Source organism: Lissotriton vulgaris, chromosome 3_1 (genome assembly GCF_964263255.1).
Source record: "Lissotriton vulgaris chromosome 3_1, aLisVul1.2, whole genome shotgun sequence".
In the NCBI taxonomy this organism is placed as follows: Eukaryota; Metazoa; Chordata; class Amphibia; order Caudata; family Salamandridae; genus Lissotriton; species Lissotriton vulgaris.
This window is the reverse complement of record NC_141689.1, coordinates 1,852,282,614-1,852,306,525: the sequence shown is the minus strand read 5'-3', so window position 1 is coordinate 1,852,306,525 and position 23,912 is coordinate 1,852,282,614. Positions and strand designations below refer to the sequence as shown.

General features: G+C 43.1%; 1 protein-coding gene across 8 annotated transcripts in view; it reads right to left on the bottom strand.

The window, feature by feature from the left end:
• Window positions 1–23,912, bottom strand: part of ARFIP1 (ARF interacting protein 1) — a 420,416-nt gene that overhangs the window by 160,330 nt on the left and 236,174 nt on the right. For 5 of the 8 annotated variants that reach the window (XM_086962303.1, XM_086962307.1, XM_086962302.1 and 2 more), the window contains 2 exons: window positions 19,566–19,674; window positions 7,957–8,052 (listed from right to left, as the gene is read on the bottom strand). In XM_086962303.1, the coding sequence (XP_086818429.1) occupies window positions 7,957–8,052; window positions 19,566–19,674 (205 nt within the window). The remainder of the gene's footprint in view (window positions 1–7,956; window positions 8,053–19,565; window positions 19,675–23,912) is intronic. The other 3 variants (XM_086962308.1, XM_086962309.1, XM_086962306.1) reach the window with 1 other exon arrangement.

Here is a 23,912-nt window from a genome sequence, read left to right as displayed (position 1 = left end):
TAAGAATCAATTTACAATGGGTGACTTAAATAAGGAGAGTTGGTCTGAAAGCCTCAGGAAAGCACACCGCCCAGACAAATACCCTTTCAGGGTGCCCAGAGCAGAACCCTGCTGGGTAAGGGTCAAAATAAAAAGTAAATCATAAAGGGAAGCTGAAAGAGGGTCGAAAGACTTCTCTGTACAATATATAACAAATTTCTTCCACCAGCATGTGTATACCGTCTTAGTGGCGGGACACCTGCCTGCCAGAATAACATTGTAAACTTTGGGAGGAAGGTCAAAAGCTTTCAACTGCTGCTACTCAATCTCTAGACAAGAAGGAGTAGCGTTGACCAGTTCGGGTGGAGAACCCTCCCCTGCAGATGTGACAGAAGATCCTACCGAAGGGGCAGCCTGATCGGAAGATGGATGCTCATTTGCAGGAGCTAGGAATCCCAACCTCTCCGTGCCCAATTCGAAGCCACAAGGATGACTTGGATTTGTTCTTCTTAAGTACTTTGGGCAGGAGTGAAATGGATGGAAAGGCGTACAGGAGGCCTGACCTTCACTGAAGACAAAAGGCATCTCCAGGCAAGAACCGCCATGAAAACTCCAGCGCGCAAAACATTGGGCGTTCTCGTCGAAGACAAACCAATATAACCAAAGCTCTCCCCAATTCCATAAAGAGACCAATCCCAACCTCCGGATGGAGATGCCATTCATGATCTGCTAGGCATCGACGGCCGAGTTTCTAGGCCCTGGCGTTCAGAGAATCTGCCAGGTGCTGAACAACCAGGGATTTGCCCTGCTGTTCCAGCCATGCCCGGAGATGCAGGACCTCATGACAATGGGTCCAGGACCCCACCAGCCCTGTTTGTTGCAGTACCAAATGGCAGTGGGGTTGTCTTTTAACACCTGCATTAGCCTTTCTTTTAACTGAAGGGTAGAAAGGCTTTCAATGCCAGGCAGAGTGCACAGAGCTCTAGCATGTTGAAGTGGAGTCCGGATTCTGCCAGAGACCAGTGTACTCTGATCTCCACCTCTCCAAGATGGCCAACCCAACCCAGGAGTGACGCATCGGTCACTACTGTGAGATCTGGTTGGGGAAGGGAGAGGGGTCTGCCTCTGACCTAGTCGTGGTTCTTCAGTCACTACTGTAGGTCCTTTGCATTTCCCTCATAGAGCTTGACCATACTGGAGAGATTCTCCTGATGCTGCACCCATTGGAACTACATGTCCCACTGCAGAGCCCACATATGCTATCTGGCATGTGTTGCAAGCATGATATAGGAGGCCATGAGACCCAGCAGTCTCAGAGTCATTCTCACTGAAATCAAGGATAGAGGCTGAAACATCTGTATCACAACCTGAATATCATGGACTCGCTTCTCCGGAGGATAGGCCAGAGACTGCTCTGTCTGCTGAACTGCTTCAATGAAAGGGATCGTCTGAGAGGGAGTCAGGTTGATGGTGAACCCCAGCGAAAGCAGGAGGTTTGTCATAGTCTGGAGGTGGGAAACGACATCTTGGGCCGAGCCCGCCTTCAACAGCCAGTCATCGAGATTGGGGAAAACTGACACTACTATCTGTGCAGATGAGCTGCAACCACCATGACCTTGGTGAACACCAGAGGGGCGCTGGTAAGGGCAAAAGGGAGCCCGGTGAACTGGAAATGATCATGGACTACTGTAAACCGAAGGTAGCGGCGTTGGGCAGGTAGGATGGGAATGTTGAAATAGGCAAATTCAACACTACCATCCAGTCTCTCGGTTCCAGGGCAGACAGAACCTGAGCTAGTGTGAGCCATCTTGAATTTTTCCTTTTTGAGGAAGTAGTTGAGGGCTAGAAGGTCTAGGATAGGACAAAACCCCTTGACCTTTTTCAGGAACAGAAAGTAGCAAGACTAGCAACCACAGCCTACTTCTGGCACCAGAACCCTCTCTATGGCTCCTTTGCCTAGTAGAGTCATGACTTCCTTCCGAAGTAAAGTTACATAATATTCCGTCAGCCAGTTGTGGGATGGAGGAAAGAAGGGGAGGGATGGTTATGAAGGGAAGGAAATACCCCTTGGACTATCTGGAGGACCCACCTGTCCGATCTGATGGCCTGCCAGTGGTGAAGATGATGGCTGATCTTGCCACCAATTGGCCGCCCATGGTCGTAATGGATGTTGCTAGGAGATTTTGAAGGATGAAGCTGCCGGGGATGGGGGTGGTGGTGGTGGACCACCTCTGGCCACCCGAACCAAGTGGGCAGAATGAACCGCGCTCGCACAGGGTTTGCTGAACGTGGGCGGCTTGGTGGCTGAGGTATGGCTGGCAAAGCTGAATACCCCTTCGGTAACCACGAAAGGCAGACTGGGGAAATGCAGCCACCGAGAGGCCCAAGGTTATGGCCGTAGCCCGTGAGTCCTTAAAGCGCTCCAGCGAATGTCTGCCTTGTCTCCAAAGAGACAGTTGCCATCAAACGACATGTCCATGAGCGAAGCCGGAACATCCCCTGAAAAGCCAGATGTTCATAGCCAGGGGTGGTGCCTGACAGCCACCATCAATTAAATCGCTCTAACCAGCAAGTCGGTTGGTTATATCTAAAACACATCGAATGGCTAACTTTGCAGCATCTCTTCCACCTGACACTGTTTCGAGGACCTGTGGCAGCACTTGCGCAACTGTTTCCCACAAATTGTGGGAATAACGGCCCAATAATCATGAGGTGGGTACCGCCCATAATGCAGGACGGGCAGAATTATTTTTTTCTTGCCCCAGCTATCCACCCTCTTGGATTCCCCATTAAGGGGAGAAGAGGGAACGTGTCCTGGGTCATGAAGGCCTCGACTACCAAGCTCTCTGGGGTATGAGGATATTGGGGTCGTCAAGCAAAGGGCATTGGCGGCAGACAACAGTCCTGTTCACAAGAGCCCCTGTGCTGGGCTTGGACCAGGTTCCCAGTATGACGTCAGAGAAGGCCTCATTAAAGGGTAGCATTGGTTGTGAGGAGGAAATTTCTGGCTGAAGCACCTCCATGAAGATATTAGTCTTGACTGTCACAGAAGGAAGCTGAAGGCCAAGGACCTCAGCAACCCTTCACACCACCACAGCATAAGACGCGGTAGGGAAAGAAAGAATGCCAGCTTCTGGAGAAGTATTCAGTTCACTGAACTCACTCAATTCCTCATACCAGTCCATTTCCTTATACGGCTGGTCTTCTAAAGGGTCTAGAGACCCCTCCCAATCTTCTCCCACTCCTTGCCTTTCAGAGTAGGGCTCTGGAAACAACCTAGGTCCTGGAGGTCCTGTCGGCACCGGAATTGGCATCCGATTCAGCATTGGTCGACGTGGTACCAGCTTTGGGTCGAGAGGATTCACACTGAGGCTAGTGCTGTCAGGGGGTACCAGTGGTGTTGACAGCATCAGCGTTGGGCTGATGAATGTCACAATGGCACGACCAGCGCCAGTCTGGACCAGGACCGAGACCTCTGAGTCGTCGAGTGCCACACTGTCACCTGCGGGGCCGCAAGCAGCTTTAGGGATGCATTTGTCCTAGAATTCTGTAAAAGAATCTCAGGTGACAGGTTCAGTTAATGGTGCATGCACATGCCCCTGCATATTATATTCTAACCAATGCTGCTGTCATTAAAATTTTAAACTAAAGAAAATGAGGACAGTGGAACCTGGACTGAAGAGAATGATCCTGAGACACCCACCTGACTTACCAAGATGTTTACGGATTAACACACGCCTTTCACCCCAATCCTGGCTAGGAATTAGTCATTGGTTTAAACCCTACAGGAAGTTATGTGAATAGCAACATTTATTTCATCATCAGACTTGGACCCAGAACAAGGGACAGAAAAGAGGATTAAGGGAGTATAAAAACAGTGCCAAATGCATAAAGGAGAGATGGGAAAAAAATAGTGTGATAAAGAGATACTATGAGTAGTAAGATGGAAGAAAAAGAAATGAGGTGGAATCTAGACTAGGCTGCCTAGGTAATTGGCAACCCTAGCACTTTGCAACACCAACGGTTGGACCCCAAGAGAAAAACATTTGGGCACCTGCACCGAGTTTCCTTTTTAAGCTCACTAACCACTTTTGCTACCTTAACGTCTTCTGAAGTGTCAGTCTTTGTCTAGCGTGGGTATGCGCCTAGAGGAAGAGGAGGTGGCTTCTGTGGCAGTGGGGGTTGTGTTTGTACAGGAGCAGAAGAGAACCTCATGTAAAAGTAAGTCCAGTACTTTCTTGTACAGGTCCTTCACAAGATGGACAAGACCTAAATTATAGGCACTTCTGAGTAGCACTGTCTGTTATAATGTAGGTAAAAGTACCACCAGTACGAAGGGTTGTTAAAGTACAGGTACCATGTGCAATCAGCCACAGCTTGGTCCCTGGCATCATGTCCAGGTGAATCACCATCATTGACATTAAGTCTAACATTTAGTTAGTCTCCGCTAGAACTGGACCATACAGCCGCTCAATTTCAGCCTCCTCAATAGTGTCAGTTTTCTCAACAGCTCTGCTGACACCTTTTTTTCCGAAATATGAGACAAAGAAAGGCAGCTGAAACTCCACTGGCCACTGCGGTGGCTATCTGAGCCTCTTTGGTACTGTCATCAAAGATAACAATGGCTGAGAAGATGGTATTAGAAACAGAAAAAGTATGAAAATGCCATGACAAAGGGATGGTTAATGACGTTTAAGGAGAAGTGATTATCAATTAAGAGAATGAGGTTGGAGGAGAGGTGTCTGTCGAAGACAGAGAGGGCTACTTGCTTAGCTCCAAACACAAGCAAAAGCATTTGAATTGGGGGATTTTGGCTTCCTGAGGGATATTGATGACTCACAGCCTTTTTGAAAGCGTAATGAGCAGGGTACATGAAAGTCGTCAAAAGAAGCAGTTTTAAGATACACTTTGGATTTTTTTAAATGTGCAAATCAGACTTTTCTATGCTGGATGAGCAGTGTTTATTGATTCATCTCCGGACAACAGGGACATGAGGAAAGGGAGCTTTGCTGAGGTGACGGAGGAGATGCACGTCCATTGTCCCTTAGCGATATGGCAGAGAATCAGCAGCATATTCGACAAACAATTTCTTTTGGTCACAGATGGCACAAGGCCAGAAGAGGCACTTTTTGGGTGACCTGATCATAAAGTGTGGTAGCTCTCCTTGTTCCAAATTTCCCAGAAATAATTCTCTCTAGTTGCGGAGGCTATCAAAGAGAGCTTAGCTTGAGAAGAAAGAAGAAAGCAAAATAACAAGGACAAATAACCACTTACTAGATTATACAGCAGAGATTATAGGGGACTCACTTCACACAGGACTTCCAGTAGAAATGTGTGCTATGGTAGCCTCCATGGGGAGTGGAGTTCAGAGCACGTTCACCTTACTGGTTGAAGTTTTGATATTTTTCAACAAAGTGACTGCCCTTCTAAACGTGCACTCATAGCAGATTAATGATAACCAGCAAAACTGTAAACCACTGTGGAATTCTTAATTCAGTGATGGGGAATGTTTCAAGAAACTGACTTATCAAAGATCCACTGCTAGGGAAATCAAATATTGCTTGCCTGATGCTCCAATCAGTATTTCAAAATAGGCGGTCAAACACAAGATACATTTATGATTGTTGTTGCATAAAAGTGTAAAAAGCGTCAAAATAGTTTTAGTTTATAAACAGAGATCATTTGTTTATCCTCAAAAACAACATTTTAAATATTTGCCAAGACTCCTAGGAAAATGCGACTGCACTGTGTTGATATCTTGTTTTTAGATCCTATTTTTTTTTTAAATAGGCAAACAGTAGAAAAACATCCTGGATTTCGTGAAAAACACTTACATTGCTACTTAGTGAAATTAATTAACATATCATTAAAAAAGAAAACAACGTTTTCAAACTCTTATCTCAGTTATGTTGGCAGCCATATATGTCCATTAAAAGGCGATAAACATGCATTGTTGAAAACACATCAAGAGAACTCCATTTTGCATAATTTAGAAATAGTAGCGTAAGCAAAGCAGAGCGGACAGTATACATTAAATAACTCAATGTTAGTAAGGCCCATGGTCGAATTACAATGAGAATAATTAAGTGTGTGTGTGGTAGAAATGGACACCTGTCAATTGTTGGTGTTTTCTTGCTAGAGCTAAGTTTATATTCTATATTTCATACACAACAATAATCATCTAAACTATGGTGGCGCTCCCGCTTGCTACAAAATGATAAAACACCCTGAATAGGTAGGAATAATTTCCAAGCAGGGTGGCAGACAAACGGTCAGCAATAAATAACCATCTAATAAGAATAGATCGCAGATGTCCATTTTTACCACAGCAATATCAACACCATGAATTCCCCTTCCTCATTTACCAAAAGGAAGAGCTTGCCCAGCACAAAGCGAGAAAGTAGACACAGAAACAGTTCACAGTGCCATAATAGCTAGGGTTTGCCTACACGAATCTTATCCCTAAAACCCCATGCAAATGTAAAAGGGCGAAGAAATCTTACGCTATTTTTAGCTTTGTAGGGGGAAGAATCAGACGCAGTAGTCCAAGAGACAAAGCACTATTCAACAGCACTATGTTTTTAAATTTAAGAGGCTAAAGATGCTGCGGAGCATGGTCAAAAAGATTTAAAAAAATAAAAAGACGAAAATAGGATGACGGGTGAGACTGGCAGCAGTGAAATTATGCAGACACGTGCATGAACAGGAAATTAACACACATGCCTTAGCACGCGTTTGTCTGCCTACAAAATGGTGATGGTACCATTTTTTTAAATCAACAATCCGTGAAAAATTAGTAAGTAAACGAAAAATTAAACTAAAGTTCTGTTTTAAGACTTGGGCTGACAGCAATTTGCTGCTTGGCCCCTCTCAAATAAATTATTTAATAAATGTGAGGGGCAACTGAGGATCGATCGGTTGTGGGTGGAGTGTGGACGAGAAATAAAACAAAAATAAGGAGGGGAAAACAGCACACAAGGGAGAAAGCAACAAGGAGAACGGAGAGAACCACAAGAGGGAGAGAGCAACACAGGGGTCTGTAGGACGAGGGAGAGAACAACACTGGGTTGGTTGAGAAGCATACAAGTTAGTCACAACGGGGCAACAAGCATGAGTGTGAGACTTGAAAAACACATGCACTCTTGAAGGGCTTAATCAAAAAGAAACAAAAATCCCTTGAAGTCAACAATGAGCAAATTGGCTAATCAAAATCAGAAAGATCAAACAAAGTTGGGGGTTAGGGGCACAAAAAAAGAGAAGTAAACAAACTAGAATGACAACAAAGCATACCAATGGTATGCAACGGGCAAGCTCTAAACCCACTGTAAATTGGCAATAAGTAATCACACACTGTCTGGTAGGGAAAAAACTAAAAGTGAAAAGTCCTCGCAGCATGTCAAGGATTTAAAATAATTGATCCCCTACACTCTGTGTTGAAACCTTATACAGTGCTTCTGATTGAGAATTAGCTCTTCCTCTTTTCACCCATCCACGAATAAACAAGTGTGTAAAAAAGATACATGAAAATCTTCTAATGTCTGGTACTGGTTACAAGTATGTGGTACTGAAACACCGTGTTTCCAAATCTGCTCAGTACATGTATTGTTTTGAGAGTCAAACCACTATCTTATAGACCCATAAGATTCCATAGGATTTACTTTTTACTAGGCTTCCGGTTTTAAAAGCAAGCAAAGTCGACAATCAGGCTTACTTGAATTAACTGTGGAGTAAATTATACGCCTTTATTGTGCGTAAACACACCGAGATTAGGAAGAGTTAAATAGGATAGGAAATGGAGCATTCAGATTATTAAAGTGATTACTTTAGATTGTAGCAGATGTGTGCAACAAGCAGAGGATTACGCGATAAGCAGCCTGTTAATTAAGAATACCCACAAACCGAAAAGGGAGAGACTTTGCAGAGTTTAGTGCAGCATCAGCAGGTACTGGGGCGTTATCCAGTCGGGACTGGAAATACCTTGGGGATCAATACAATCATGTCCTTGTCCTGCCAGTCTGCTAGCTGCTGCACTGCTGGGAGATACGATAGGCGAGGTAGGCAACGAGGAGGGACCTGAAAAGGGTACACAATCAGTTTTATAACCAAACACATTTTTCTGCATTAAATATAATTTCTTGGTTGCAGAGAAACAACTCAGCCAATCCTTTTGATTAGATAACCAAAAAAGCCATCACTTCAGTGCTCCTGTTGCCACATTAGGCGTCGTTTGAGAGAAGAAACCCAAATGTTAAAATAAAACAAGGGATCTCACTAAACCTAAGCACCTCAAGCAAAACGAACTGTGATCCAATATTTACATGAGATGCACACTTTCCCACATTTTCATTATGTTGTTCCCTGCTGTTTACATTTTAACTTATGCCAGATTTTCACATTTTACTTACTGAGCCTGATCTTCATCTTGTGCAGTTTCACCCCCACCAAACAAGTCACATCAAAAGATATAAAGTGTATTCTACAAGTTCATTAATGCAGCAAAAATGCAAGAAGAAGTTGCATTTCGAAAGTGGGTGGTCCAGCGAGCTGCAGCACAGAGCTTCCTCTGAGCTCTGCGTGGCTCGTGTATTTCCACCTGCAACTCCACAGCCATGTGAGGCAGAAGTGCAGAAATTGTACCCATACTTCTCATTAGAAGTATGCGTACAATTTCTCCAGGGAAGAGCACTGGTGCTCTTCCCTGGAGAAAAAGCAAGATGGCAGCATTCATCGACACTCAAGAAAAAGTGGGAATTTCAGCCGTTCTGAGAATCCTCTGACGACAGAGTATGGATCAGGACTGAGGGAGTGATTGTAGAGTGTGGTAGAGTCCAAAGCTCATGTGGTGGTGGGGCATCCAATGTTAACCACTCACACACCTCTCTAAACCATGAAAACGATCAGTTCGGAGTTGGATAAACAGGTCGCCATACTCAGCTAATGGCCCTGAAGAGTGGTGCACCATTAAGTTGGATCTGCTTACCATGTCATATGATGGTCAGCAGCATTGCAAATACAGAAAAATGATGAAACAGAGAAAGAACAGATGTTCCTAGCAGGAAAACGAAGAATGGCACCCCTACAAGATTATTTCCAGTCCCGCTCTCAACCACAGGGAAAACTAGCACTGTCAAAGCCAATAAATAGTTCTAGCTTTGGCAAGTGGGCACTTTAAAACATTTTTGTAATTGCAAACATGCAATTTTCAAAACATTGACAGAAATATTTAAAACATGTCAAAATAAAGGAGTGGCCCAACAATCCACGCACATCAGCCCTACCGCAGAAAAGATCTCCATTCAGGTGATTGTGCAAATCACACTGAAGACAGCAAGTAGATGAAGAGGGTTAACCTAGTTCTCCATGATGGGAGTAATGGTGGGCTGGGCAAAATGTAAATGAAGAGACCCCAAAAGCCTCTGCATGTGTTTATGTAAGCAGTTATCTATGGGTCTATGTACAGTTGTATTTTTATTATGAATGTTTTGGGAAACATTGAGTTGGAGAGACAGCTAACACAGTCTCTAAGCCAAAAGTAGAAAACGTTGCTTTTCTTGAAGGTGGAAAGTAACAAAAATTACCTTAGCTGTAAAACATCAATGATTGCTTCTTGCGTGCCACTGGGTAGGAGTGGAGAAAAAAGAAAAGGAGGTTTTACAATTCAGCCAGGGCATAGAAACATGGATAACATTTAATTGTTCCACAGAACACCCGAGCACACCAGCCTTCAACAACTGCTCTACAGTGCATCACAGTTGGCCTCCCTCACCAAGACGGGCCCGGTTTACCTAGTGGGTTTAGTTTTTCTGCCTCTACCCAACTCGAAAGCAGAGATGAGAGACGGGGAGGACACACCCTTACGAAAAACCATTTCACAGTGAAGGGGGGGTTCTCACCAGGGCTCTGCAAGTATATAAGCAAGGCTTCACTGTCAGTCCATAAGAAGCTAAGAACCACACAGGAATAATCCTAAATCCTTCTATTTTGCTTGGAGATTGGGTACTTAACCATAGCGAACCGAGAGAGGATACGGGTTAAGAAACTACTATAAAAAGATAAATCTCAATTGGGTGAAGGAATCACTGACTGGACCCTGATTGGGACTTTACACCATAGACTGAGTAGATCAATAATCAAGAAGTCAATTAACAGAAGGCATGATACTGAGGCAAGAAGCACTCTTCAATACTGCTGTGAAATAAAAACACCACTGTTAAATCAAGATAACCTACATATTGGAATACTCGCCTTCATTGATTTAGCACAGTACTCTTAAGGCAAAACCAATAATCACAATAATCTAGAGAATTAAGCAACTAATCAGAGTGTTCCGTCCGTACGATCTTGGCTGGTTTTGAGACTCTGATGGAAGGATGTGCAATTCGCAAATAGGGATTTCCAAGTTCAAATCCTCTATACAGGATGAGGCAAGATTGGTCAGTGATAAGGAGAGCCATACAGACATGGTCAGAAATAGAAGTCTGAGAAAGAATTATTGCAGATGTTCATACAGGTCTTAGTTTGCCATAGTTGTGTGACTGACAGAAGTCACTTTCCATTTGTAAATCTTTAACGGCTATGTATAAAAGAGCTCACCAAAACGATGCAAGTCAGAACTTAAAAGCAATGTCTGCCTTTCCTGATGCATAATTCAGGGCAAAAATACAGAGGCGTCTGAATCGTTTACATTTCTTGCATGATTTAATGCTATAAGACTAGGCCACAATTTGTGTTGGACCACTGGCCTGCAGACTCACGAGGTCGATAGGAACTGCACACTCTGCCACTCAGAGGTTGGGAAGCTTGTTCGGCTCGGTGTCTGGCATAGGGTTGGTGCGGTTGAAAGATCCTTCCGCAACCACGTAAGGAGCAAAAGGCAGGCTGGGGATGACGTAGAGAAGCCGAGAGGTCCAAGGGCTTGTCCATAGCCCCCGAGTCCTTAAAGTGCTCCAACACCATATCTGCCTGCTCTCTGAAGAGATGGGTGCCATCGAAGGACATGTCCATGAGGCAAACCTGGACATCCCCAGAAAAGCCAGACATTCTCAACCAGGCGTGGCATCTGAGGACACAGTTGACGAAACCACTTTGCCCAGTGAGTTGGTCATGTCCAAGACACAGTTTATAGTGAACTTCGCTGCACCACTTCTGTCTGCAACTGTTTGGTAGAGAATGGCCCAGGCCTCCTCCAGGATCTGTGGCAGCACTTGAGCAACGGCTTCCTACAGCCTGTGGGAGTAGCGGCCCAATAAGCATGCAGTGTTCCCTGACCGTAATGCAAGGCTGGCAGAAGAAAATAAACCTTTTCTTTCCTAAGTTGTCCAGTCTCTACAATTCCCTGTCCGGGGGAGCAGCAGAGAACACTCCATGGAAAGTGGAGGCTTGTAACATTAAGCTCTCCGGTTTTGGGTGTGGAAATGTGGGTCCCCTGGATGGGGCAGTGGTGACAGGCGATCATCCTGTTCACAGGAGCCCCTTTGCTGGGTTTGGACCAGGACCTCAGCCATCCTCCGCACCACCACTACGTACGTAGCTCCCTCCTCTGTAGTCACAGTAAGGGGAGAAAACTTTCCGGTATCTGGAGACTTATCAAGTTAGCTGGTATCACCCCGTTCCTTAAGCCAGTCCATATCCTGATCACGAGGCTCCCATTCCTCCCCAAGACCTTCCCCTTTAGAATAGGGCTCAGGCACTGCTTTCCTGTCGGCGACCGTTGACGCGGCTCCGCATTTGATTTGGGTATCACAAAGGGGGATGGTGCTGCCGGTGGGAGACAACGGTGCCAGGAGCATCGCCATTGGGGACGGCGTTGGTCAGAGTGCCACAACAGGCACCGGTCCGGATCTATGACTGGATCCATGGGGGCTCATCCTAGCCACCAGCGCAGAACCAGGTGGGACCCCTCCAACCCCACGGCGCAAAAAGGCACGCCGGAGGGGTCAGGCCGCTCAAAAGTTAGACGTATGGCCTCATAAAACGCTTTAATTTGAGGAGACGCCGAATCGGCCAATACACAGGTTCAAAGGAACCAGGCCTCGAATGTCAATGTTTCTTTGTCGCGCCGGCTGACGAATGAGGAGAAGTTCAAGGGCACTTTGACTTCTTGTGTTTTTTTAGCCCCTTGCCTGACTGCCCCAACGATTTCGAGTGGGACAAAAAGAACTTCAGACTTTTGGAACGTTCCTGAGACCTTCCTCTCAACCCGGATTGTGTCTTCTGCAGAGTCGCATGCTGGGCCTCTAACTGCTTCAGGGATCACTCCATCAAAGCCTTCGGCGCCATGGCCCGGCAGACGGAGCACGACTTGGAATCATGGTCACAGTGACAGGCACCACAGGCTTTGAAACCGGACTTCCTCAAAGACATCCTCGACACACAGGAGGAAAAAACCTCAAAAAAGGTTACATAAGGTCGCAAAATAACTGCCAAAAATGGACAGACGGGTAGTTCTCTCGGATCAGAGTGGCTTACACAGAAAGAAAAGAATTTAAGTCAGCGTGCCGAGGCGGTGCAGCAGACAACACTTCCTGCAAAGACACCGGCGACAATCCGCAGACCCGATAGACACCACCTACCGGCGTGCAGGGGTACTGCTCACAAAAAAATCTTCTGGATCCAGTCTGACACCTGGGAAAAATTCAAAGGTAAGGAATCTGTAGCTAGAAGTCTCAATCACATAAGTCCATTTTAAGTGTCCCCATAATCAAACAAAATGTGAAGCTGAAGTGCAATGAAACAGTGGACTTCAATGCTATAGGGTTGGCTCATGGTGCTGTGTCAAAAGGTGAAGAAGAGGAAACGGACAATAACCTTTTTTGTCTGTCACACACACACACACACATAGGATGTTGCCAATCTTCACCACAGAACTCTAGCCTTTAGCTGGTACGTGGGCAGGTCAGAAACGTAAAGCCTATCTGTAAATAACTAAATTTGTAATTTACAAGGCCCACAACCCCTTTGATATCAAATGTGGGATAAGAAGTGCATAAGGTGTCTTCTAGACTAGTGAGGTTGATAGCCAAGGTAAAATTATTACATTTTGAAATAATGCACTTACCCTGGAATTCCAAGGTCAAAGAATGTGTTGCCATCTGGGTAGGCAACACTAGCGTATGTAAAGGTGTATTGAAACCAGAAGAAAAGTTGCAAGATGGATCAAAATTGTTGCCTATTGTCTAAGTACATTGAAGAAGTTTGGCCAAAGGATAACAGAGTGTCGCACAAGGAATCTAATAGCTTCAGCCAAGTATTTGCAGAACTAATTGTAAAAGTGTCCTTTTAATGAGACTGGAAGTTTGTGTCACTGGAACAGGTTTAATATAGAGTGTGCATGACTGCCATTTAGGAGTTACTGCCACTCAGATAATTAGAACATATTACTGGAGGCTTGGCATGGATAGTTCTATTGAAAACAGTATTAAGTCCATTATTAAGTCTCAAACACCTTTGAGCACAGTAATTTTACCAAACAAGCCTTGGATTAAGCTTGCCATTGTTTTTGTTGACCATCTAAGTGCCTACTAAATTGATGCTGTTACTTTTAGTGACTGAATATTAAGCAACTGGATTTACTATTATTTTTAAAGCTGCATTACCTCAGAAACCACAGTTGCTTTTGTCAGCAGGATTTTTGTATTAGGATTGCCAAAGGTTATTTTGTCTGATAAAGGTGTGCAATTTGAGGCGAACAGAGTGACAAACGTTCTAAATGATTTAGAGATGGCACAATACAAGGTTTCCTTATATTCACCATAGTCCAATGGGCTGATAGAAGGACTAATAGATTTATCAGAGTATATAGAAATAGCTTTAGCTTCCAATCTGGACTTCGAGGGTAATTTGCTAGCAAAAGGTTAGAGCTATACGAATGCACCGCAATAAACAATGGACATAGCCTTTTTACTTTCTTGAGAGACAGGCATGTTGTAATGTAGGTGTTTTCTTGCTGGGTGGGTGAAAAGGAAAACAAGACTGTGCTGGAATATTGTTTCATTTTGGAAAAGGTTGAGACTTATCAAAATAAGACAACGATGTATCATGATTGCAACTTAAGGTAAAGGTTGAAACCAAGAATACTGATGATTGTTGATATGACCAGGTTTCCTGGCATTTACCCAAAGGTGATTCCAAAAGCCATGAATAGGAATAAAAGCAGTGAAAACGAAACTTACAGTCACATGCACCTGATAACAACTGTTATGCGAACTCTGGAAATGTTGGTAATTTTAAAGACGCACATGGAGGTCCTGCTGTTGGGTCTGATGGTGCAGTTGGTGATAATGCAGGAAATGTGGATGATGTTGGACAACTATGAGTTTAGGAAGAAGCTGGTGCACATGGATTGCATTGTGAGAGAGTATCACAGGATTTTGCTACCTGAAAGATAACGTGCTGTATGGGAAAAATAAATTTGCTGGCATTCTTAAACAGAAGTTAAAACCTTCAGACATTCAACCAGTAACATTCACTGGTGAAAAGATCCCTATGGTAGGTTACATTGAGGACATCTTCAAGTTTAAAGACAGATCGACTAGAGGCAAACTGTTTGTTGCCGAAAAAGGACCTTCTGTATTAGGGTGGATTGATCAAGGTGAATTAGGAATCATCTTTAACCCTAAATCAGATGATGAAGTTATGCTCATTGATGAGGTAAATAAAGATTTCACCAATAATATAACTAAACAATTTGAAGTTGAAGTTAAAAACATTCATGGCGCTATGTTCAGATTTGGCACAGAGAGGGGAAGAGAAAAAGGGGGAAGAAGAGCCAGTAATTACAAAGGGAAAGCTAAAAGAAAGAGATGAGTTTTGAGGGCTTTCCGGAACTCCATTTAGTTGGTTAAGGTCCTGACAGAAAGGGGAAGGGCATTCCAGAAAGTAGGGGCAAGAATAGAGAACCGGAGGCCAACGTGTTTTTCCTTTTGAAACGAGGGATGACCAGAGAGACTTGGGTAGAGGAACAGAGGTTTCTTGTAGGAAGATAGGGCTGAATTTTAGAATTAAGAAATTTGGGGGAAGTGCCTGCAAGGGCCATAAAAGTAAGACAGCCCAGTTTGAAAAGGGAACGTTGGGAAATGGGGAGCCAATGAAGGGATTTGAGAAGGGGAGTGACACGGTGATGCTTAGGAAGTTGGTATATCCGGCGGGCCACCTGATTCTGAATGAGCTGGAGGCGCCGAAGCTCATATGCCGGGATCCCTACAAAAAGCCCATTGCCATAGTCCAGGCGGGAGACAATCATGGCCATTACAATGAGCTTAAGAGCCTCAACAGAAAAAAAGCGGGAGATTTTGCGGATGATGCGTAGGGATAGGAAGCAGGATGAAATGACGGCACTGATCTGAGGGTGCATAGTCAGATCCTGACTGAATAGGATACCCAAGGTTTTCGCTTTAGCAGAAGGGGAGGGAGGGGAACCGAGGGCAGGGGGCCAAAAAGCAGAGGACCAAGGGCTGGGGAGGTTACCGGTAAGTACGAGCTCAGTTTTGTCCGGATTTAATTTCAACTGGTTGAAGTTCATCCAGTCGAATATAAAAGAGAGGACAGAACAGAAGTTGGACCTGGATTCGTCAGAAGGGGAAAGGTTGAAGATAAGCTGGAGGTCGTCAGTGTAATTATACACTGACACCTCCATGTTTTGAAGGGCAGAAATAAGAGGGTGGATATAAAGGTTGAAAAGGAGAGGGGAAAGAGCAGAACCCTGAGGGACACCACAGGTGATTGGACAGGGAGGGGCTGAGAAGCCTTCCAGATGGACGGCCTATGTCCGATCTCCTAGAAAAGAAGTGAGCCAGGCCAGAGAGGATCCCCGAATACCAGCACCTCCGACACGGTCGAGAAGGATGGAATGGTCGACCGTGTCGAAGGCGGCGGATAGATCAAGGAGAACCAATGCCTGAGAAGAGTTGGAGTCTGCACGTTGCCTAAGCTCATCCAGGACTGGGAGGACCACGGATTCCGTCGAGTGAACTGGACGGAAGCCGGCCTGATTAGAGGCTAAAAGGTGATTGTCCTCAATGAAGTTCGAGAGGCAGGAAGTAATATGACTTTCAAGAATCTTTCCTAGGAAAGGGAAAAGAGAAATAGGACGAAATTTCCAAATGTCTTTTACAGGAGAGGTAGGAAAACTCAATGGGTTCACTCATAAGATAATCATTAAACAAAATGCAATTCCTGTAAGCCATCAAGCAAGGAATATTCCTTTAAGTGTCAGAGAAGGTATCATGGCAGAATTAGACACTTTAGAGAAATAGGGGATCATAGAGCCAGTTGAAAGTGCAGAATGGTTGGCTCCGTTAGTCGTCGCACGGAAATCTGATGGCTGTTTGCGATTGAGCATAGATATGAGGGATATCAATAAAAATATTATAATAGACACATTTCATCTTCCCAGGATAGATGAACTGTTATCACAAACTAAAGGTATAAAATAGTTTACTACGATAGACTTAACATCAGCCTATCATCAGATTCAACTACACGACAACAGCAGAGGTTTGACAGCATTCATTACACCCTTTGGTTGTTACTGTTATATACTGTTAATATAAATGCCATTCGGCCTCGCTTCAGCTGCTGCCGTATTCCAAAGGCTAATGCACAAATTATTCAAAGGCATAAAAGGTATAACATACTTTCAAGACAACATTTTAATAATGGGTCGAGATGCGAATGAATATGATGAAAAATTGAAAATGTGTGTTAGCAGAAAAAGGGTTAACTGCTGATTTAAAAAAATGCAAATTTAGAATGAATTCTGTAACTTATCTTGGCTATCAAGTCGGTGGAGATGGTATATCCCCTAAGAAATGTCGAATTGAAGCAATTGAAAAAGCATCTTCACCAACATCCAAGGATGAAGTAAGATCCTTTCTTGGATCCGCAGAATTTTATTTCAAATTTGCAAAGAATTATTTCACCACAAAAACGAACAATTTGAGACAATTACTGAAAATCAAACAAGAATTTGTATGGAATGAAGAACTTGAACGTGATTTTCAAGGGATTAAATCTGACCTCACATCTGCTTTTCCACTTCAAGCTTTTGACAAATTTGCATATAGTATCATCATGACTGATGCTAGTGGCAAAGGACTAGGAGCTGTACTTTCACAAATAAACAATCATGGTGAAGAAGTAACTATTGCATTCGCTTCTTGCTCGATGTCTCCTCCTGAAGAGAAATATTCAGTAATAGAAAAAGAAATGCTAGCCACTGTATTGGCTACAGAAAAGTTCAGACAATTTGTTTGGGGGACAAGATTCATTCTTCGTACCGACCACAAACCTTTACTTAAAGTATTAACGTCAGAAGGTATACTCGAGGCCAGAGCTATGATTGAAAAAATGAATTTTAAGTTGATGAACTTTACATATAATATTGAATACCTTCCAGGGGGAAAAAATCAAGTAGCTGATTACCTCAGCAGGTCACCATTACAGCATGAATCCAATTCATGTTCAGACTCAGATGATTTCAGTGTAGCCATAGTATTTGATGACAAGTGTGCTATACCAAAAGAAGAATGGGATAATGGGTATTCTCATGATGATGTACTATCTAAAGCTGCAAGCCTCATCACCATAGGCTGGCCAAGTAAAAACGATCTTCAGGGAGATTTAAAAGCTATGTGGGAAATTCAAGATGAATTATCCATTGACAACTATGGTTACATCTGTAGATGTGAAATGATTATTTTTTCCGTTACATTACGTATGAGAATACTAGAAATCAATCACCAAGGTCATCTTGGCATCACGAAGTTGAAATCGAGAATCAAAATGCTATATTGGTGGCCAGGAATAGATAAAGATATTGAAAACTTTGTTAGAAGTTGTTCCATTTGTGCCGATGTCGACAAATCCCTAAGAGTACTTAGACCCACACTTGGCATCAGAGCAATTCCAGATTGTCCATGGGAAAACCTCAGTATTGATTGGCTGGATCCGATTGAGGAGGATGAAGGAAACAAACACATTTTGGTTGTAAATGATGATTTCTCTAAATGGCCTGAAATTGAAATCACTGAGAATTTTGATAGTAAACAAGTCATTACTTTTTTGCAAAATGTATTCATACAAGAAGGAATACCCAAAGTGACATCCAAAAAATACATAACATTATTAGAAAGAAATGGAATTTGCAGGAAATGTGCCCCAGTCTATAATCCTGCTGGAAATGGAATTGTTGAAAGGTTCAACAGAGTTATTATGGGCAGTGCCCAAGCATCCTTAAATGCAGGAAAAAATTGTGAAAAATAACTTTTAAGCACATTGTGGGCTTACAGAATCACTCCTACTTGAACTGGATATAGTCATTTCAGAATTGTAAGAGGGAGAGAACCTTTTAGTAAAGACAATGTAGCTTGGAAAACGATGAAGATTCATAACAAGTGGTCACCGGCTCTAGTGGGATCTAATTTAAGGAAAATGCATGACTCTTGCAAATTTCATTTTGACAAACACAGAATGCAAGTGATCTCAAATTAAAAGCAGGAGATTGGGTCAAAGTAAAGTTATCTTCAAAAGTTAAAAAAGGCCAAAGCAAATATTCTACACCTTTACAAGTTACTTCTCCTTATTCAAAATCTGCCAAATTGAGCGATGGGAATGTGTGGCATTATAACAGAATAACCTTGTGTAGTGATACATGTTCTAAGAAAAAACGTACAAAATCTACTTCTTCCATGAATTGGATGTGGGATGAAGTCATGAGTTCATCTGCTAATGGATCATCCAGCATTCCTTCTACAACTTTTCAACAGTCTCCAAGAGTCATCTCTACAGATTCTACCCAGGTCATCAATGGAACTGTTCAATCTCCAAGTTGTTCCACAAGAGTAACGCGCGTTAGTAGAGCAATAAATGTACCAGTGAGATGCAGAATTTATGTAATGTAAATTATATGTTGTGAAAAGAAAGGGATTATAGCTAATATTATTGTACTAACTTTTAATTTATTTCTTCTAAGTTACATCTCTATTCCTTCTGTAGTTTTGTATTTCTTAGTTTTATTATTAGTATCATTAATTTATTATTTTCAATCAAAGAGTGGAGATGTGGCATCTCTGTATCCATAGTTACGCATAGCATTGTGACTTTCTTAATACCTCATTAGTCATTCTAGAATAATATGAAGACAGTGCACCTGTATACAACCTGCTGTGTGGACGTACCTGCTTGTTCTTAATAAATACTTATCTACAGCTACTTGCTGTACTGGCCATCATAACACGGTGCAGTATAGCTACCTATATGTTTTAGTCCTACGATCATAATCTGCCTATCTCTGACATCACCGCGATCATAACGCTAATGTGTGCCCCAAGATAAGATCACCTCACCAGCCACTCACGCAAAACACTTCCCACTTAGGCTCACAAACAAACAACTCTCAGGCAACCATGCACTCCCCCCTCCTCCCCACTGTGTAGTCCAGTATGAAAATGCGCTTCAGCGTCCCACATCGGGGTATTAACCTCTATATAAACGATAAACGCTACAATAGAAACAAAGGTTTTATGTTAATTTTGTTTTCACATACAAAATGAGGGGCTACTGTTTTGAATATGAAGAAAAACATTTACCTTGAAAAGGTCCTGCTTCAATGATACCCTCTTTAGAGCTATCGTAGCTGAGGGATGTAATGTGTGTTTCAGACAGGCCAAGTCCGGGCGGTAATGCACGTTTCAGGTCCTGGTAAACATGGTATAAGAAGGAAACATCTGGATAAAGGTTCCAAATAAATTCACATTTGCGTATTTCATTAGCTCAACAGGAAAATATGCTAAATTGGAACATAGGGGGTGAAATGTCACACCACAAAAATGTGAGAAGTGCCCTTACATCCAAAAGGGACAGGGTTGTTTATAATCAAAACAAAGAAGGGCCCATTTTGTGTCATATATTCTAATGGTATATCCAACAGTATGAAGTTTTACACTTTTCACTCACTCCAATATCTACAACTGAACATTATTATATGCAAACATTTCTCAGTTATTGTAATATAGAAAATGTACTCTTTAAAATCATTATATTATCTTAAAATGACACATACATTGCTTTATGTTTGTAACAAATAGAATATTTTCAGGTAGGGATCTGATCTATATACCATCAAAATTAAAAACACAATTCTTACATTTGCATAGATAATTTCACGATAAAAACACAAAAATATCACATTCGGCATGTGCATTTAACTATAAAGTTTCACCGTAAAAGTACATAGAGAAATCACAATACAGATCTAGGGTTGTCAACGAGGCGTTTCGGTGGATGAAACTTGATAAACACAACCTTCTTCAGGACAAAACGTTTTTTGACAACACAAATCTTTCTGCACTCTGTTCTATGACCACCTCTTGCTCCAGTTATATGGAGAAGATTTTATGGTGTATTGTATTCTTATATTTGTATCCTTGTTAGACCACTAAAAATAATTAATTTATTCATTTCCCTCCTCCACAGGTTTATTGTAGGATGAGTCACTCTATATGAGGCCCTTATTTTCTTTATGGGAGGAGTCCCTATTCAATCTGCTTTGGTGGGGTAAATCTGCTCCTGTAGGTGCTCAGGGATCGAGCAGTACAGGTACAGTTCGTATGCCTCTCCGGCGTGGTCTTTAAAATTCTCAGTGTTCCCGTCATTGCGGTCAAATCTTTTTTTATTTTTTCCATCACCACATTCTACTGTGATGAAAATGCACACTAAAATAAACCATTTGCCCGTAGATTTCCCTCAAGAACACCAAAACGTGAGATAAATCAACACATAAAAAGCAAAAATTGAATATTAAAGTCAAAACTTATAAGCATGAGTGATACCAAGGCCACAGGCAGGTTTTTCCCCAAATAAATATGTTTTACTGTTAACGTCTTTCCACTTCTAAAAAATATGTTCTGTACTCTACCCCATTCTCTAAACAAGAATCCCTAAAACGCCTATGCAAACAAGCAATGACAAATCCAATATGTTTTGCCTGGGCAAAATCGTCTTTGCCCACATTTTACATGTTGCAGAGCAGCACTCGCTGTTGTGTAACATGGCTTAAAGTTAAAAAAAAAAAAGAAAAAAGCACTGTGTTGCACAACCACTGACCAAGTCATAGTGCTTTCCCCCCCTCCCCAACACAATGCTGCTCAGCAGCCTGCGCTAATGTGCAAAAGGTCTAAAACCAGCGTGGGTTGGGGTCAACAGCAAAGAGCGGGTGTGACCCCAAGTTACGGGGTGGGAAGAGGAAGAATCTGTTGATGGGACAAGAGGTCAAATAGAGCAAGCAAACACAAGAGGGAGGTGGTGGAGGGGCAGGATGAACAACAAGTGCTCTTCCTGCGAGATACACTGGTGAATCTCTTGCCACTTCTGCCAACCATATCATGCACCTCCATGTCCTCCACCCTCCGCCGCTTGAACAGGCAACGGACCACTAACCTTGCTTTACCCAAGAGAAGTAGCACAACGTGTACTCATACTAGGGGCAGAGATGAACATAGAAGAACATTGGGTGAAAGCCACAGAAAATGTTAGGACACATTAATTAGAGTGTTTGTCACCAATGACCTTGAAGAACGCACAGTATGTCAAACGAAGTACATAAAATAGATATTTTTTAAAGATTTATTTTCTGTAAAACATATTGGACTTCAGAAACACAATATCCAATAAGATTTTCTCAGGAGAAATGGATTTTGTAGCTGAATATCCAAATTGCACCCTTTAAGAAACCCCTCTTGAAGCACTGTTTTATATGCACAGCTTCCTTGACAGCCTACAATGAAGGTTGCCACTGTGCTGTAATTTAAATAGGAGCTATCGAACATGTCTTTCTTTTCGTAACTATTCAAGATGGCCACCACCACAGACAAGGTCGATATCTTTACTGCACGCTACTGTTTACATATTATCATTGCTGACATTTTGTCTGCTCGGACAACTACCTGCAGGGCACCAATGTACTACAGACCTAAAAAATCTAGCACAGGAAAGTGTGTGTGGGGGGTGGGGATAGGGCATGCAACGAATGTAGGCGGAGTGAGAGGGGTAACTAGAGAAAGCCTGCAAAATGATGCACTCCGAGTACTACACCTAAAAATAAAAAATAAATACCTCTGCAGGCATGCAGGGACAGGCAGGAAGCTGTACTTGGTCTACGCTCCACAGCAGGGATACATACAAAACCCCAGAAGGAAGCCAGAGGAGAGGAGGAGGCGATGTCCAATAGGGAGCAAGGAAATGAGAGTGACATGGGAGACAAGTTGGTGAGCAACTGTAAGCTCTAAGCCCCTTTTAGGAGGCTTTTGTTTCTTTACAAGAGGTTTTGCATGTGCTGTGCAGGCAAAACCTAAAAAGAGTCTTGCTAATTATCAGAGCGTTTCAGAAGCAATTTTAAATGTCCTGCTTAAAAGACACATGTAACTAGAATAATTTGTCTTTCGTGTCACATGAAGAGAAAATTGCATGCCTCCAATGTGTGCCTCATAACAGTACTTTTTATTACCAGTCACTCACACACAATGCAAAGTCTGCATAGGACTACAGAAAAAATCTTAATTCACATTAGAAAAGGATTATGTTTTCCAAAATACAGAGCAAATGACTTGCACAGTCCAATGTTCTGTCAGTAAGATACTAGTTTTATGAACATTTTTGGGCTCCACTCACCATTTCCCATTGAGACATTTTGTTAGCCAAGTCAAATGAAACTTCAGAAAATATATGCACAATTCCCCGGTTTTTCTCACACACACAAAAACAATAAGAGCACTCCTTTACGACAATAGGGCTCTTACCTCTTGGCATGGGCAGTGCTACGTCCTAGCATGGCCTTTGTTTTATAATCACCAATACCTACCAAAAAGGTTTGTGAGGGCTCGCTTTCCATCCCTCACCTCTTCTGACCAATGAGGTGAGGAAGATTAGATGCCATCATCTGCAGTTAGGTGACCTCAAACACAATTCCTTGTGTCCGCGCCAATCACTGCCCTTTGGGAACCTAGTGCACCCATCCTCCTGGATCTTGCTCAACACTGCACACTGGCTCAGATGGCGATTTTCCACAGCCAAGAACATGCCTAGAGATCCCCATGCCAGCAAGAAGGGCAGGCTAGTGGCGATGGGTGACATAACTTGGAAAAATGGCAGGCTAGGTCTAAAAAAAACAGAGCCACAAGACTAGGCCATACCTGTCAGGCAAGACCCAAGCAGAGTCCTGTACAGATCCAAGTTCCTTCAATAGGAAGGAATATACTAGATGTTTGCAGGCCGATGAGAATGAGATATTGGTGGGTGAAGTGGCAAAGGGGTGAGAGTAGTCCCAGAGCCAGGACAGAGAGCTGCAAGAGATAGCCTTATGGTCATGCAAAGGCCAAGGGAGTGGTGCTGGTGGGTGTTCGAGAGGATCAAGACATATTGTGATTTATTTGCATTTCCACAGTAGGGACAGGGAGCTCTAATAGGCTCCAGGAGGGTGAACATCGTTTACCACGAAACCGGAACACCACGTGCCATTACAATACGGATGTTGCAACCACCGCGCAAGTGGGAACAACTACTTGCTCTAGGGGTCAGAAGGTGCTGGATTTAAAATCCAACCCCTTCCCTACTGTTGCACAGACGGGAGTTGGAATAGTAAATTATACTATTTCAACATCCAGCGTCCCCCAGAGCAAATCGTTGTTCTGACTTGCGGAGTAATGGCATGCTTTGTTACAACGCGGTCGTTGTAAGGACCGCATTGTAATGGCATGCCTAAAAAAAAGCATGCGAGGTAACGTGCCATATTCCTTCAGGAGTTATTGACAGTTACACTATTCTAGTCTTCATAGTTATTCCAAAATGAGAGGCAGTGGGACCACTAACTGTTCTACAGGCCGGGTTGTATGCACAACATAACAGGGAGGGGCTGTGCACACTGAGGTAACATCAATATC